Source organism: Bombus pascuorum, chromosome 5, assembly GCF_905332965.1.
Source record: "Bombus pascuorum chromosome 5, iyBomPasc1.1, whole genome shotgun sequence".
Lineage (NCBI taxonomy): Eukaryota > Metazoa > Arthropoda > Insecta > Hymenoptera > Apidae > Bombus > Bombus pascuorum.
In genome coordinates, this window is record NC_083492.1 from 17,601,673 (window position 1) to 17,618,173 (window position 16,501).

Below are 16,501 nucleotides of genomic sequence, written 5' to 3' on the forward strand. Positions count from 1 at the left end.
GTGTGTCATAATTGATATAAAGAATTAAAAAAAAGTGTTATGATTTCTCTTCCTCATTATGTGGAATACGTTTGAAGAATGCATACATACTTGTAATTTAAGAGGAAGCATTGTCAATCATATGTATATAATTACATATACATATTTAGCTCAGTAGTACATATGTAGATGTCACTGGTCACAGGATGAATCCGTATGTTCTGTTATGAGCGTTATTTAGATATAAGTATATCGTCTGATATTGTATGGAGATGTATGTAAGAATATTATGAGATATTGAGATGTTATGAATATAATAAGCAGAAATGAAATTAGCCTCTAAATAAGGAAACCGTGAAAGCATGGCGGTTGTAGTAGAAACTACTATAGGAGATTTTACTGTTGATTTATATACTGAAGAACGCCCACAAAGTAAGTATAAAACAAAAATAGAGGTTATGTTTTCTTGTTATTATGTATTGGAATTTTCAATGAAAGAAATTTGGTTGTTGATAACAGTATTTATTAATATGAATAATATTTTGCAGCATGTCGAAATTTTTTGAAATTATGCAAATTAAAATATTACAACTGGAACTTATTCCATTCTGTTCAAAGCAATTTTATTGCTCAAACCGGAGATCCCACCAGTACTGGGAAAGGTGGAACAAGTGTCTATGGAATAGTGTTAGGTGAAAAAGCAAGATATTATGAAGCAGAGCAGATGCCAAAAATAAAGCACGATAGAAGTGGTTTATTGTCTATGGTTAATTGTGGCAGCAACATGCTTGGATCTCAGTTTTTTGTTACTCTTGCACCTGAACTTCAATCATTGGATGGAGAACATTGTGTATTTGGTGAAATTACAGAAGGTCTAGAAATTATTCTCAAGTTCAATGAAACTATTTGCGATGGGGATCACAGACCTTACCAGGATATACGTATCTCTCACACTGTTATTTTGGAAGATCCTTTCGAAGATCCAAAAGATTTTATCATACCCGATCAAAGTCCACCACCCTCCAAAGAAGTTTTAATGGTATAATATCTTTTTGCTTTATGTTTTTAAAATTTGCACGATTTTCTTTGTCATAGTAAATAAATATATTTGTAGAGCGATAGGATCGGAGCTGACGAAGTGATAGATGATACAGCTGGTATGACAGCTGAAGAGATCACAGAAATGCAGAAAGAGAAGGAAGCTAAAGCAAGAGCGACAATATTGGAAATTGTGGGTGATATTCCAGATGCGGAAATGGCTCCACCTGAAAATGTTCTGTTTGTCTGTAAATTAAATCCTGTTACGACCGATGACGATCTCGAAATTATTTTCAGCAGATTTGGAAAAATTATTGGGTATAGATGGTTTAGCAATCTTGCTGATAGACACCTAGTACATTTGGTATATTGATCAAATTGCTTTTCTCTTTTCTTTTTTCAGTTGTGAAGTTATTAGAGATCGGCAAACTGGAGATTCATTGCAATATGCGTTCATCGAATTCGCTGATCGTAAAAGTTGCGAAGAAGCGTATTTTAAAATGGACAATGTATTGATCGACGATCGTCGTATACACGTTGATTTTTCGCAATCGGTAGCCAAAATGAGATGGAAAGGCAAGGGTAAAGGCATACAATATCTTGACGATGAAGCTGATGAGGTTGGAAATGAGAGTTTAGAAAAAGTCATTTCGAAGCATAAGCAGAGAGATGAAAGTAGGAGCAAAGAAATAGAACACAGAAAATATGAGCGTATAAAGGACGCCAATAAAGCTAGGGTAGAACACACTTATAACAGGGATAAATATATAGAGAAGGAAAAGTATAAGGTACAAAGACATCGTGATAGTTCGCGGGAAAGATACGAATACGACTCTAGACGGAGGAAAGAAAGCAAAAGGAGAAGTAGAGATAAAAGCCGAGATAGAAGCAGAGACAGAAGCCGAGACAGAAGCAAAAGGGAAAGTTATAGAGAGCACAAACAAAAAAAGAAATCTGACGGTGAGAAAAAAAGATGGGATAGGGGGAATTCTGGTTCTAGTAACGAGGATTTAAGATATGAGAAACATAAAGACGGACATTCGAGCTACAAAAAAAAGCACACCAAAAATCGATCTGCCGAGAGGTATGAAAAATCAGAAAAACACAAGCAAAAAAGGAGATGATATAAAAAATATTTGTGATATTTATCCATAGCACTACAAGTTTTACGCACGTAGAATGTATATGCAATACGCAATACGCGATATAATTGTGAATATCTATTTTGTAAAATTGAACTGTAAACTTCCACTTTGTATGCGAATAAAAATCATTCTTTAATTATTTCAACGCTTGATTATTTATAATATCTAATTTATATTAAACGTATGTATGTATATTTTCTTTCCGGTAGTATGTACATACATATTTTGTTTGATTTAAATTAAACAAAGAGTCAAAGCTGGTACCGACGGAAACATCACGTAAGATCATAGATGTACGCGCGTTTAAACGCTAGGGGGCGATCATGCCTTGTAAAGAGCGTTTAGTGAAATTACAGGAATAATAAAACTAGATAAAACGTAGTTTGATCAAAATGGTTGTGACATTTGTATGATTTTAAGATTTATTAATTACTTATCATGCCGTGAGTGAATACAACAAATTGGAAGTATTCGAAGGAGCTACAACTGCTGGTAGGAGTTTCATTTAAAACTTAATTAGATAGAGATTAAAGAAATTTGAGGTTATGTCGAGTGTATGCATTTGAAATTCAACTATTATCTTTTTATCGTGAATTTATCGCTGGTACAATATTTACAATCATATAAATGAATTATCGGCTGTTGTAGTATACGCTATAATGTAACGAAACTCTTATTAATGTTATACTACGTTGCGTTTGTTATCTCACGTGACCAAGCACGTGTACATACTTTGTACGGCATGGCGCGGGTTCGTTCAATACCTTAAATACGAGAGTTTAAAATGTCGATTCGATATCATGTAATAATCGTAACCGTGTGTATATTCTCCATGGATAGATGGTTAAAAAAGAGAGCCGCCCACTACCTGTATGATCACGAAGCGAGAAATATTTGTTTTCACGACATTTATTTCAAAATATCGAGAAGCCTCGATTAATTCCATACAAGAGAAACAATAAATTTACGAATGTACATGCTCGTACGACTACACATTTTATTGTTGCTATCGTTGCATTACATTGTTATTAGAGGCCGTAATGATGCAAAGTTATTAGTTGATCGCGTTTTGAAAGTGGTGCACGATATACAACGAAATCATTGTTAAATTCGGTTTATCTTGGAGTCGAAATATTTCTAAACGTTCTAATTACAGCACTGTGTTCGTGTAAGAGCAATGTAATTTAACAAACAGACGATTTACGACAGTTTTAATAAAACTGCTCGTCGAATGTATTTAAATTATAAATAATAAAAATAAAATTTGTAGAAAACGATCGATAGTATTCTAGTCATGTACAAAACATTTTGAAGTAAACGACAATGCGTTTTCAGGATCAGGAGCTACTAAAAAAGTAACGAATTCACCGATGCTAAATAAATAAAAAGTGGCGCATAAAAAGATTACATATAAACTTGGTACGTTTCTTTTTACGAAACGATTATAAATAATTTAACGAAGGGTGCAGGCGGCCTCTCTTTTTCTGTCTCTGTTATTTTCCTGAGATCTCGTAGTCGTTCATTTCTTATGTTCCTCCTTGTATATACATATTTCCCTTTTGTTACATTTTACCAAACGTATCAATTGTTTTTAACGGTTCTAGGATAGTAAAGGATATACAGTTTGCCAAGAGGCGTGCGATTAGGAAAAGAGTCGTAAATCATAATTAGCGAATAGCAACGTTTACATTCTATTTCTGTGAGTATGTCGTAGCTTGAACTTACATATTATAATGAAACAAGTACCGTAACAAATTGTAGATCACTAAGTCGAAGAACCATATTCTTTATAGTTGTACACGTCGTGTGATAGTAATTTTTCTTCTTTCTTACTATTGACTTCATTATTTTCTTTCTTTTTGTTTGTTATCCTTAAAGAAGACAGTTTCGAGAATATTGGAGCCTCGGCCTTTGCACCCTTCTCACTTAAACCTAACGAATAAATACCTATTCGCCATTTCGATTTCTATCGATGGCTCGTCGAGGACACTCCACTCTCCAAAAATTTCATTCTTCCTTTCTTCTCTTCTCTTCCTCTGTGTTCGTCCATCCGTCCGTCGTCCGTCCGTCCAACTGTCTGTCTGCTAATTCTACACCCGGGTATATCGTCTAGGATCAACTTTTTACAGACTATAGTTTCTTTTTCGGAGAGATTAGTGAGTCGTCCGAAGTGGTAATTAGCCACTAAGCTTCGTCGAGATACCTAATTTTATTGCCTTCTCGTTCAATTAAACGGGACAAAATAATTATTCAGCCGCGAATGCAGTGTCCTCGGTCGAATGAGACGATACTGCTAAATATTACGAGCGAAACGCGTGCATCCGATCGTGTTTTGCTGTCATCGTTGTATCCACGATGTGTTTTCGGTGATGGGGGAGGAAGGGATGAGGAATTCGCCCGAGCCAGTCGGGACGAATACTTTTGTCTATCGATCATTCCTCTCAAACAAGTAGCTCGAAGAGATCGTCGCGGTGCAAACAGAACAGTCCGATACTCGTTCGACGTTCGATCTCCCGCGAGAACTCGTATGCATTATGACAAAATAGTAATCGTTCACTTTTCGTTCTATAAGACCACTTGCAATTTTTGCATACATATGTAGGTATATTTGAAAAACTCAAGCATTGAAATTGCTTTTTTACTTAGGAAGTTACACGATCGTGCGACAGAAATTCGATCGCGAAATAATTATTTCTTCCTTGTTATCTCTCGGCACGAGAGCGGAACATGATGTACATCTCGCAAACTCTACACGAGGATACGATATTTCCCTTTCGTTTCCTTTTTTCTTTTGTTTGTACTTTTCTTTGCCTCTCGTTTCTCTCAAAGCGATTCGGATTGGAATTGATTGGTCGCGTGCAAAGCCGTTTAAGCGGTTCGAAAGCGTTTGAATGGCTGCAAGGTGTCGTAGATAAATTGCATGGAAAACGTTCAATGAGAGTTGGAATCGATGTCGGAGCCGAAGTCACAGAATCAGAGTCGCGATTGTTTTGCGAGTTGGATGGCAGCCGGTCGATCGAGTTGGAAGTTCCGGTGAAAAATTTAGAAAGAACGTATCCACCGATCGATGATGGATCGTCGCCTTTCCTGGTATTTAACCGCTGCGTCGCGAGCACCTTTCGGAGATCCGAGTGCGACCTCTGGTCCAGTTTCTTCTCGTTTGCACGCGGGTTTCGTATCGTGTTCGAGTCAGAGGGTGCACCGCGCAAGAGGCTCGACCAATCTCGATATGGCCGTCATCAGCAAACGATCCGTTTATCGTTTACTTGTGTAACTGTCGCTTGCGTCCCATGTTGCAGATCTTGAAGTGACACAAGGTCATATCTAAACAACACAAAGAAAAATCTCTAGTTGGCATTCGTCGTTTTCAGAAGCGCTCCGTTCGTTGAGAAGAGAAAAAGCAAGGGACAGGAAAGCATGATACGACTGCATTCGAGATGAACGAAATTCGTCTGGTATCGAATATTAATTGAATGGACCTCGAGGATCGATCGTCGATCGTTGATTTCTTTTCCAATGGCAGAAACGTCGCTCGTGACATCGTTTGAATCAAAAGTCAATTGGCACAATGGATAGGTTCGCCATTCTCTCGCGATGCACGCTCATTGTTTCTTGCTAGTTCTACGAAATCCCCGGTCCTACGCATCGAATGCGAATCAACACGACGCTTTACATTATCGAACGAATCTGTCAGATTACGAATACGAGGGATATAGAATTCGTTTACTCGATTATCTCGTATTGGACAAAGGATTGATAGCGGAGAACATAGAGGATTTCTCGGTGTGGGAAGGATATCTTGTCGACAAGCGGGGCACGTACTTATTTACCGAGTATTCTGCACGTAATAACGGAGGAAGAACAGACAGGAGAACGCGCGTGATCAACTCCGAGTATCTTCCAAAGTTCGTAATACGGGATTCGAAATAATGCGGCTAGTATCTGTTCTCGTCTAGAAATTCCAGCGAATCGAGCCGGCCATGAGATCATCTGTTCTTCACCTCTTGAAATCGCGTTTTCGCGTGTCTTTTTTGATCAGCTACATGCGTGCACCCGTAGGCGGTTACTAATTCGAAACGAAACTACGATCGACCAGAGACAAGAAATGCAGCCGAATTATGCTTATGTATCGTTCTTTTATGGGATATGGATTCGAGGACGGTTCTCATTAAATGATACTCACAGCTTATCGAGGTACGCTTTCCGGAACGTTGCACCTGTTTATGCGGGGGATTCGGTGTTGGTATCTCCTCGACAGAGTAATCACCCGGTGGAACCCTCATATCGTCTTTCGCCCTCGCTTCCAGTACCGATTGAAGCATCATTTGTACGTCGTCCAGTGTCTTTTCTTGCTCCACTATTTCCTCCTTCTCATCGATCACTTGCTTCAGCTTGTTCAGTAATATCTACGATGCGTAAATCTAATTTGAGTGGATTCGAACAGCGGTGCTTGCGCCGAATTACGACACGAGAAAAGTAACTAGCTTACGAGATTCTCAGCGTTGTTGATGAAGTTTTTGCTATAGAGGAGCTCCGACGGTATCGGCTCCGGCTCTCCAACGACGAAAACGTCGTTGGAGAGGCAGGACAACAACAGTGCCAGCAGACACAGGCCCGTCCGTTTCGTGCTGGACCTTCCCGTCATTCCCTTGATCCTCTTTATCGCTGAAAAGAATCACGTTCGAGATTAACGAAAAGTGTCGAAGTAAACGGTGGCCCCTAAACCGATCGGGAATTCGACATCGCGAGTAGCAAACACGTTAGAAAAGAGAATAGATCGAACGAAGTTGGTCGGTCGTACTGAAACAGAATGGGTCCTGATGTGGAATTAAATTAAAAATTAAATTTTAATTGAAGTATAAAATAAATATAAATTTGAATTTTAAATCAACCGAACTACTCCAAAAGCGCATCGTACTCCACTTTTCTGCCTGTACTTTTAGATCTACATCTGTCATGTTTTGTAACGTAGAGTACCTGTCCCTTAATCGAATAAATAAATAAATAAATTTGTTCGCGGGTTGGAAGATCAAGCGTATTTCGGAAGTTTCGATGTGATTTTCGTTTCTGGCTAGAAAACAGCGACCGCGTGTAAACGTAACAGATAAAACGAATTGAAATTTGGCCACGCATCGTTGTGCGGTTATCGCCCTATTTACTCTTCATCCATCGTTCATTCGAGCCTGGTGTACGCGTTGAGAATCGGAATAGCGTCAAACGGAGCCGAAAATCTCGGCAAACTCGGTGATTGACGCGTTCTGACAAACTCTGCCGATCAGCGAGGGAGAAAGGGAATATGAGAAAGAGAAACGAGAAAAGAGTAGGATGTTTACTTCCGAGTTGAACAAACCATTAAACATCGATTTACCTCCAGGATCGGTCCCTTTGTTTTTCTCTGACCCTTTCTTTTTTCTTTCGGTCAGGAATACAGTTATCGTCAGCTGTTTCGATCTCCTCAACCATCGTTATCGATCTGAAAAGTTGCACGACTTGCTCGATCGGCGATAAATTTGTTAAACTCGCAAACCCTAGCGAATACCGACACGGAATAGACACGTTGAAGAGTCTTGCTTCGCGTCTAATTTGTTACGCATTGCGGAATTTCGAGGTATACGCGCGTTTGGCACAGGGAGCGACGCGGTTCACCTCCGGACCGTATTCTCGAGACCATTTTCGCTCATCTCGATGGAAGAATGTCCATGTATTGCTTCGTATACGCAAAGGACGACGCACGCGTTTCAGAGAAATAAGAAATTGATCATACGTGCAGCGAATGCGTCGCCATCGTCGTGAATCCTAGTGGCGTTCTTAATTGTTCAAAGCATAATCTTGGTGTTGCGCGTCGTTCATGGAATTCTGACGTATTAGCCTCATTTATTTAAGCCTTTATAACTGCTCAGTATGCGCTCGAAAGCAAACAAATCTATTATTACAGAAAATGCCACGGACCGTTTTAGCCATGTAAGCCGTGTGTTATCCGTTGAAACACGGGGAGATTAAACACAGCCAAACCTGGAGAGTAAATTTTCCGGCTCGTTGTCGATCGTTTCGAATTTTCACTTGCCACTAACGAAACGTTTCTTTTTCATTTGTAACGGAGCCGTGTCGCGAGCTAAATTAATCTGTCGTTTTTTTGCGCGTTGGCGTAGTAAAAGAAAAAAAAAACGGAAAATAGAAGAAAAAAAAGTAACGAGCGAAATTCCTCTCTGGTTGGTCTATGAACGGGATATCAGATAACGATATTCGACTTCGGTCCTTGTTTGCGATCTCGCGTAATCTTATCCAGCCCCCCTTCCGTACCCCGTTCCTCGAGTGACGCTTATCGCGCTAAGGGATAATCCTCGATGACCCAAGAAACGCGCGTGAATTCATTCAGCTGAGTAATTTATCTGGCGACCCGAATGAGTTGTTTGAACAGATAAGATCAGGCGGGGTGCGAGCAATTGCACTTTACATAATTCGGTTCGCCTACGACAAATCCGATTCAGAGTCATTTCATCTCCCTCCTTCACGAAGATTCTTTTCGCTGGTCCTTCTCTTCCGAACGAGCGAAGGAACCGCTTTAAAATCTTCACAGAGGTAAGAGTCGCGTGATCAAAACGAGTGGAATTTTAATCACTGACGCGAATACATGTTGATTACGCTCCGACTATCTTCGAAGCGCTCGTTTACGAACCAGCAACGATCGTTTTCTTTTCGTTGATAAAAGAAAAAAGTAGGAATTACTGTGCATCGGGCTGGTGTATTTATTCGGCCGATAACGAGCCACGATCTCTTTTTCTTCGGCATTTGCCGCGAAAAATTGCCAGATAACACGCGATTGTTGCAACTCGAACGGCCTTTATCCGAACGAGCGGACCGATCGACCGTGCGGTGCAATCACCGGCCAATCTCACCACCTTCGATCGTATGCGTTCGATTTTATCCACGATCGGGATACGCGAACGTGCAATTCGCACGATTCTTTGCAATCGAATCGAGAAGTATCGCGTTGAAAACCGCGTCGGCACGAGCGACTAGTAAACAAAACGATTAACGATCGATTCGAGTGGAAGAAGCTATTTTAATCGGTTGGCGTGATGTCGTTGCAAGAATACTTCCTTGATCGCGAATAAAACTCAATCGAGATGGTCAATGAAAAACGGATTCCCTTGATTCCCGATCGATCCATGCTGATGGAACTTAATAATCTTTCTTCGAAGAACAACGTCAAAGAGCACAGACGTACGAGAATCCTACCTTATTTAACTTGAAAATGCTCCTCTCGACGAGGACTTCCTCGGAAAGCGATTGGACGATCGGACGAACGCTGCGATAATATCAAGGCTCGATCTCACTCGGACTTGAATTTTCTTCCCTTTTCTCTGCTTCCCTCGTTTAGCGAACGCGTATTTCGGCGAGTTTTTGGCAGAACGATGCGTGCTCGTAGAGTGAGCAGAGAGGGCTGTTGCACCCTCTATTATACCCTGAGCAGAATCCTCCACCACGCGCCACCTAGGCGCACCTCCTACCACCTGTAGGTCCGCGCTAGCACGAGGATATCTGTGCGTACAACGCCCACGTACATGCCATTCTCTTTTCTCTTTTCCTTCCTTCTTTCTTCCCTCCCCCGCCCCTCCCTCTTACCGTCTATCAACAGTCCCGTGAAATAGCAGCATCACCGAAACTTTATTTCGTTCACGTTACCTAATTAACGCGTATGCGTACGCGGGTATGCCGCGAATTTCGCCAAATTTTCCAATTCGCTTTTACGTAACTGGTTTTCTTCGACTTCGTCAATCGCGATTCATGTAACCCGCAGATTGACGGCAATTTCTTGCGCTTCGATGTTTCATTAACGATACTCGCGACAAATCACCATATAATGCAAACATCTGTTAAATTCCACGAGATTGACGTCAGCGTGTGGAATAGGTGGTTAATTCCGTTCCACGACTAATTCCACAGATTTTCGCGTTGTATCGTTCGTACAAAATATTCGCGATCGAGCGAAAGAACAGAAACGCGCCCGGTTGCTTTACGAGTTTCTGGTACCCGCGCATCGCAATACGATTCGCTTCGTATCGCGCTGAAACCAAGTCAAACAATCGATTCTCATCGGTTTCTACGAATCGTTCACGAAAGAAAGAGAAAAAACAATCGGAGCTTCTAGCGCGATGAAAGTCGCTCACTCAATCGTAAATCCGTAGGTACTATCGGTTAATTCTCGGGGGCGATAATTTTCTTTGCCTCGAGCCAACCTTGCGTCCCTCGCGATGCTTTCAACGTAGTCAGCGTATTTTACTGCTGGTATTTCCAAATAGTCGAAGCATTTGTAGCGAAATTCGACCGCAAAGGACTAACACGCCATGAAAACTTGCTACCCACGTTCTAACGATTCCCGTTTCGCTATGCTCTTCATTCGAGATACCATGTTTTAGCGTCGTGACAAAGGATTCGAGAAACAATTTTCATTTCCTTAAACCATTCTTCGTTCATGTTCTTTTCTTGTTTTTATTTTTTTCTTTTTTTTTTAACAGCTCTTTAAGGTTCTTAAGGTTTTGGCGCTCTGACGTCTCAGGCCATCGGATATCGAGCCGCGCGCTCCTCTTTCAGATTAGACCGATCATCAGGCAGGGGACGATTAAAAATTGATTAAAAAGCGCGTTCGTTGGATCGGGCGCGATGGAAACGTCGCGCGTGCACTGATTTATCCGCGGATTCGATTCGTATCGCCGCTTACGAGCAACGCTCAATTAGCCCATCCCTCGGTTCCCCTTTTCGATCGCACGTTTTCCCAACTAATTTTGCTCGCGTAAAATATTACCGATGCTTTGGAGATTGAAATTGCCGTTTGTTTCTTCGTCGTACTGCTTCTTTCTTCGTACTTCTCGTAGATATCCGATAGAAATAGACAAACAAATAATGTAAAAATATTAATAATAAATATTAATATTTCCAAAAAATCTGACATAATCGCACTGTTCGTGACGAATAATCTTTTAATAAATAATTCTTTTAATAAAGGACGATGTCGATCAGGCGATCGCGAAAAGTTGTATTTATATCTTCATTATCGTATCTTCGTGTCATATGTTGTGAAGTCACATCTTTATAGAACGAGAAAAGCATCGTTAAGGTGTACAGTGAGACGTGGACAAGGATGGCTCGCAGTCTCTTCTGTCTTCTCGATGAGAAGAGGAATGACGAATGTTGCGAGAATACACGGAATTCGATAGACGACCTCCCGCCACTATTACTCAGTGTTTTAATACGACGACATCGATGCCGACCAATCGGCGCTCTGACCGACAATTACAGCCCCTCGTCGCTTATCGGCCTCGTTCAATTAACGGGCTCTTCTTATCGACGCGATTCTCTTTTTTTCCCATCTCTTGGCAAATCGCACGCCCGGCAAAATGGCGGACCAGAAGCCTTCGATTTTTGCGTCGTACTTTCGTTTCCTTCGCGACGAATAGCGCGTGTCCTTGTTCTCAAACCTTTGTTTACTTTAATTCAACCACCATCGATCACTAGTAATCGATAACTGATAAACTTGGCAATAATCCTCGCATCTCGTTTAGTTTTCGCCACGTCGGTGAGAAAAATTCGAGTACCGCGATTACATGTTTGTCGAGTGCTCGCTACGTTGGATATTTTTAGGATCAAAGTGTTGAAAGCTCGGTAGAATTCGAAGCTCGAAAGAATGACGCAATCCAGCCGAAGGCCTTTCTGGAACGATATTACGACAATAATCGCGATTACGATGATTGCCAGGCGCAGCTCGAGAATTATCTTTTATGCGAATGTAAGCAGTTCTCGTTGCACAAGTGGAATAATACAGGATTGGAGTTCCTCGTTTTCGAGTACACCATCATCGACGCAAGTGCAACCAGCGTAAAGAACGTCAGAGTTAGTCAAGGGGAATCGTTCGTTCTTCTGAAACTTGTATCGTATCTTTTTCAACATATTTGTGACACTCTGGATTTCGATCGAGTGATTCGCGTTCGCCCTGAACGAGCAAAGTGAAATGTTGACGAAACGTCGGAACAAAGAGCAACGTGTCGATAACGCGACTGAAACTCGATGAATTATCGTATTGTTCTATCGTATCGTTTAAAAACCAAAAGGGCGAACTTGGAGGAGTCGGTCAGTTCGAGCCGCGTCGCTCGACGTCGCGTCGGCTCGATTCTTGACATGGACTACTCGTTGCGTAAGCGTTTACCTGCACTCCTGACACTTCGATCCCTTTCACTTTCTTAGCTTTTAAACTGGATTAGGGGCCGGAGTGGCATCAACGCCGAACGCCACGATTCACCGTTGTTTGCTTTCAATTTAGAGTGGAGTTGATGTAACAAAGAGAAGGGGAAAGCTAAACGTTCGTTCCTCTATGGTTTTAAATTGCCTTCGCGTTCATTATTTCGCTGACGGTTTTCAGATCGATGTCGATGTCGGACGAGGAGAAGGAAGCGGAGAAGCCGTTCGCGGTGGAACGGGCGAAAAGCGGTCGCGCCAAGTGCAAAAAATGCAAGTGCCCCATAGAAAAAGACACCGTAAGGATCGCGAAGCTAGTCGCGAATCCGTTCTCCGATGGCAAAATGAAAGCGTGGCATCACTTGAGCTGCCTGTTCGAGGTGTTTGCCAGACAAAGGGCTACCACCAAGAGAATAGACGATCCCGAGGAAGATGTAAGCGGCTGGCAGGATCTGTGCGACGAGGACAAAACTACGATTCTTCAAAGAATCGAGGAGTTTGAAAACTCGTGTAAGATTTCCCTTTCCTCCGATCTGTAGATCCGGTCCGGTGGTGAGCGGTGATCTCGATGCCTGAAAACGATGCCTTTACCATCCGATAGTTACCGGCGGCTCGATCCTTTAATTTCAGGACATTTGATTTTCGTAGGAATCGCCGTTTCGGGCCCTGTATGCAGCTGCATCGCGACGCGAAGATAAACGTACGGACAGATAACGAAATTCGAGTAATTTCCATGGCGTGAAAAGAGCGCGTTCATCTCTGTCAGTTATCGCGACGTGGCAGAGACGAGCGTTTTAATTGCCGTTCAATTAAATCGAGGATGTACAAATTGTATCCCATAAATCATCTTGCGAGCATTATCGCCTATTAGAGCGATCGGTCGGCCGATGATTTACGTTGCATTAAACTGGTTTCTCGTTCAGCAGCGATTATTATTACAGCCTTAAAAGATCATCGAACGCAGCACGTATAGATTATACCTTTTGTTTCGCGCTTCTACCGCTCTCTCTTCCCTCCGATAAATTCCGCTATTCTCCTCCAAGAGATTTCAGAACTCGGGGACATCGAGTCACCCGGTGTTGATACCTCGACGATAATACGTCGAATACCACGATCGATTTTCCCTCGATACCAACCTCTGGGCGATCCGTGGAAAGCCTTCTAGCGCGAGCGAACTGTGACGGCGTTCGCTTTTTCTTCCCAGCTCCGTTCAAGACCCCGAAGACGACACCGGTCGCGAATCAATCCTCCGGCTCGAAGAAACGCAAACTTACTCGTACGACGGAGTCTGATCCTTCTCCTAACAAAAAATCGAGGAAGAAAGAGAGGGACGACTCCACGTCCACCATCGACGACGCATCGGATGTCTCAGGATCGGAAAAGACGCCCGAGAAGGTGCGAAAACCGACGAGAGACGACGCGTTTCAGGAATTTCAGCGGGTCTGCGATAACGTGGCCAAAGTCGACGCCTACACCGACAAGACGGCGATTCTAAGAAAGATGCTAATCAAAGGGTCCGAAGGTGGTAAGTTTCAAGATTCGTTTCCGAATCAATCTTTCGTGCCATTTTTTCTCGTTCCGCCTTCTCGTGCTCATTTATTTACAAATCTAGCCACGCACGTACGTCACTAGACTCGACCGAATTTCGTAACGTTCTCGACGGGTCAAGGTTTCCATGGTTTCTCGCTAGCTGATTTCCGTAAATTGGCGGTTTACGTACGCCTCCGACGAAACAAACGTTTTGCTAGAAGGAGAGGATGCGATTGAAAAGAAGCCGCGTGGAATTAATCGAGTTCATCTGCGCGTATCGTCCACCAGAGATAGCTTCCGAGATACGCGATGTTTTTCTGACCTTGATAAGCGAAAATTAGCGACTCTCGCGAAGCAGCAGAGTAAACGATCTCGTCACGAGTCCCGAAAGAGAACTGCCAGAAGAGCACAGGATGGCTACGATATTGAAAGTCAAAGTCACGGTAAAAAAGAGCATATGGGACTAATGGACGATGCTGTGTCGGTGGGATATCGTTTGTATTTTTCGCGCAAACATATTCGCCTTTCCCCACCCTCTTACTTTCTTACTTTTTCGATTATTTTTACTAGTTGGCGTCTTTTCTTCGTTACACCCTCCCGCGTTCCTTCGCACCCGCCGTACCTCTCTCTCCTCTCCTTTTCGTTGAGGTCGAACAAATACGATACCGGAATCGGATACAAGGAGACCATTAATCAATCGACGGTGCGGATTCCCACCGCTGTGCTCGTAAGTGGAAGATTTTTACGGGGTTATCTGACTTCCAGAGCAACAAAACTCGAATCATCTTCACGCGACTTCGCGATCAAACTTTGAATTTGTTTCACCGAAGTGCACTTTTTTTTGTTGCGCAGAATTTTTAAATATTCGAAAATGTTACGACTCGGTTAAAGCCTAAGATCACCGTCGATATCTCGCTAAACGATGATATTTGAAGAAACGTTTCGTACCGATTCGAGTTCGGGCTTTGCATCGATGCTCGACTCGTTTCGATCCGAAATCAGCTGATCGACCATGATCCGATTTAACTTGTGACACGAATTGCGCTTCGTTGATTTGTTCCCCGCGTCATACGCATGACCCAGCGTTCATCGCGCCTACCGTGAAATTTTCCGTTTCTAGAAAAGTCGTTGATCGGTTTACGAAGCCACCCGATTCCTCGACCATTTTTTCACTTGTCCGAAACCACATGAACGCTACAAGAGGTACTCACTGTGATCGAAAGTCTGCCTGCTGATGATGCTGTTCCTTCTTCTAGATATTCAACTAGTAGTCGTTCGTGGTGACAGGGAAAATTCCTTGAATAATCTCTCGTGTCGTGTGGTAACGTTGATACGTTAGCCGCGACAAAATTCGATCTGTCGTTTCGTGATTTTTACCACCGAACGTTATCACTGGCTCGCTGGTAGATAGACTCCAGCCACTCAGTCGTCGGCGTTTTTCCTTCCTCGAAGGAAGATTGATCGGTCGTGCGCGGTTCCTCGAAATTTCCGTGTTCGATTATCCGGTCGAGATCGGTCGTGCGAAAGCGATAGTTCGTTTTTCGTAAAGCTGTTCGGCAGAATGTTTCTTATGCATACCACGCGTTAACCGTTTTGCGACTATTGGTCTCGAAGGCTGTGCTCTGGTGTCTTATAAGCTCAGCTGTCCCCACCTAATCAAGTTCGGTTTGTAAACGCGATGTCGAGCCCCTTCTCGTGTAGCCAGCTTGGCTCCAGACGTTCATCCATTCTTCCATTCTTTCCCTCTTTCTTCTACGCAGTCTCTTCCCTTCCCCGCATAGATAATCACTCTCTATTCCTCTCTCTCTTTCCCTATCACATGCTAAACTCACCTCTTCCCCCTCTTTTAATTGGCGATCTTCTCGCTTCTTCGCTTCCTTCCTCTTCTTTCCCCTTTCCTCTTTTCCTCCACTTTTGCTCTTTTCTCTTCAGCCGATGTGTCTCAGTCGCTTCTCCCAGCCGACTAATTTGCCTCTTATTTGATCCAAACTACGATTCCCATGGTCGAAGGATTCGCGCGAGCGATCGTGAGAAGAATTCACGAGCGTTGGATCGCGAATCGGAACGAACAATCGGCCAGCAGAGTGACGTACGACGCGCTCGATAAGCGATTCCTCGCGACCTCTCTCGTTGTTTCTTTCTGTAGAGCAAAAAAAAGCTGTGCCGCCTCGTTGAAACTGCTGTCGAAATTAATGAACGAACGATAGTCGATTAAGGCTGAAAATTAACGGAGGAGCGGACCATTGGTTCCCGCGCAATTAACGTTCACCGATAAGCCAATGTTGCCTTTGATTTCGAGGTTGAACGAAACGCCAAACGATCTGCCAATTCTTTCGAAATGTTACGCTCGCTTCTCTAGGCTGGTCATCTTCTAAGACGATTCTCGCTTCAATGAACGTAACGCGATTTACGTCGTGTGCACGTTTTCATTCGAGTATACCGCGTTTGTTGAAAACAAGGATATTTACGCGAACGACGATTATATAGCGCGTTATCTCCTCGATATTAGATAAATCGAGCGTATTATGGATATTATTGTTTTGGGATTGCGAGAAATTTTCTCGAGCCTGGTAACG

General features: G+C 42.7%; 3 protein-coding genes across 6 annotated transcripts in view; 2 read left to right on the forward strand and 1 right to left on the reverse strand.

The window, feature by feature from the left end:
- Positions 1-203: 203 nt before the first annotated feature.
- LOC132906765 (peptidyl-prolyl cis-trans isomerase sig-7) lies at positions 204-2,301 on the forward strand. Its single transcript, XM_060959266.1, has 4 exons — positions 204-411; positions 528-1,018; positions 1,094-1,335; positions 1,421-2,301. The coding sequence occupies exons 1-4, from the start codon at positions 342-344 to the stop codon at positions 2,139-2,141; spliced, it is 1,524 nt and encodes a 507-aa protein (XP_060815249.1). The 5' UTR covers positions 204-341; the 3' UTR covers positions 2,142-2,301.
- Positions 2,302-2,490: 189 nt separating this feature from the next.
- Positions 2,491-16,501, forward strand: part of LOC132906754 (DNA ligase 3) — a 37,193-nt gene continuing 23,182 nt past the window's right edge. For all 3 annotated transcript variants that reach the window (XM_060959243.1, XM_060959241.1, XM_060959242.1), the window contains exons 1-3: positions 2,491-2,654; positions 12,580-12,905; positions 13,600-13,920. In XM_060959243.1, coding sequence (XP_060815226.1) covers positions 12,584-12,905; positions 13,600-13,920 — 643 coding nt within the window. In that variant the 5' untranslated portion in view covers positions 2,491-2,654; positions 12,580-12,583. The remainder of the gene's footprint in view (positions 2,655-12,579; positions 12,906-13,599; positions 13,921-16,501) is intronic.
- On the reverse strand, positions 2,744-15,551 carry LOC132906769 (uncharacterized). Of its 2 annotated transcripts, none has more exons than XM_060959277.1 (4): positions 15,137-15,551; positions 6,652-6,827; positions 6,346-6,568; positions 2,744-5,486 (listed from the first exon to the last, which is right to left on the reverse strand). In XM_060959277.1, the coding sequence occupies exons 2-4, from the start codon at positions 6,805-6,807 to the stop codon at positions 5,425-5,427; spliced, it is 441 nt and encodes a 146-aa protein (XP_060815260.1). In that variant the 5' UTR covers positions 6,808-6,827; positions 15,137-15,551; the 3' UTR covers positions 2,744-5,424. The 2 variants fall into 2 exon arrangements, with proteins under 2 accessions (XP_060815260.1, XP_060815261.1); XM_060959278.1 differs by lacking the exon at positions 15,137-15,551 and adding an exon at positions 9,402-9,570.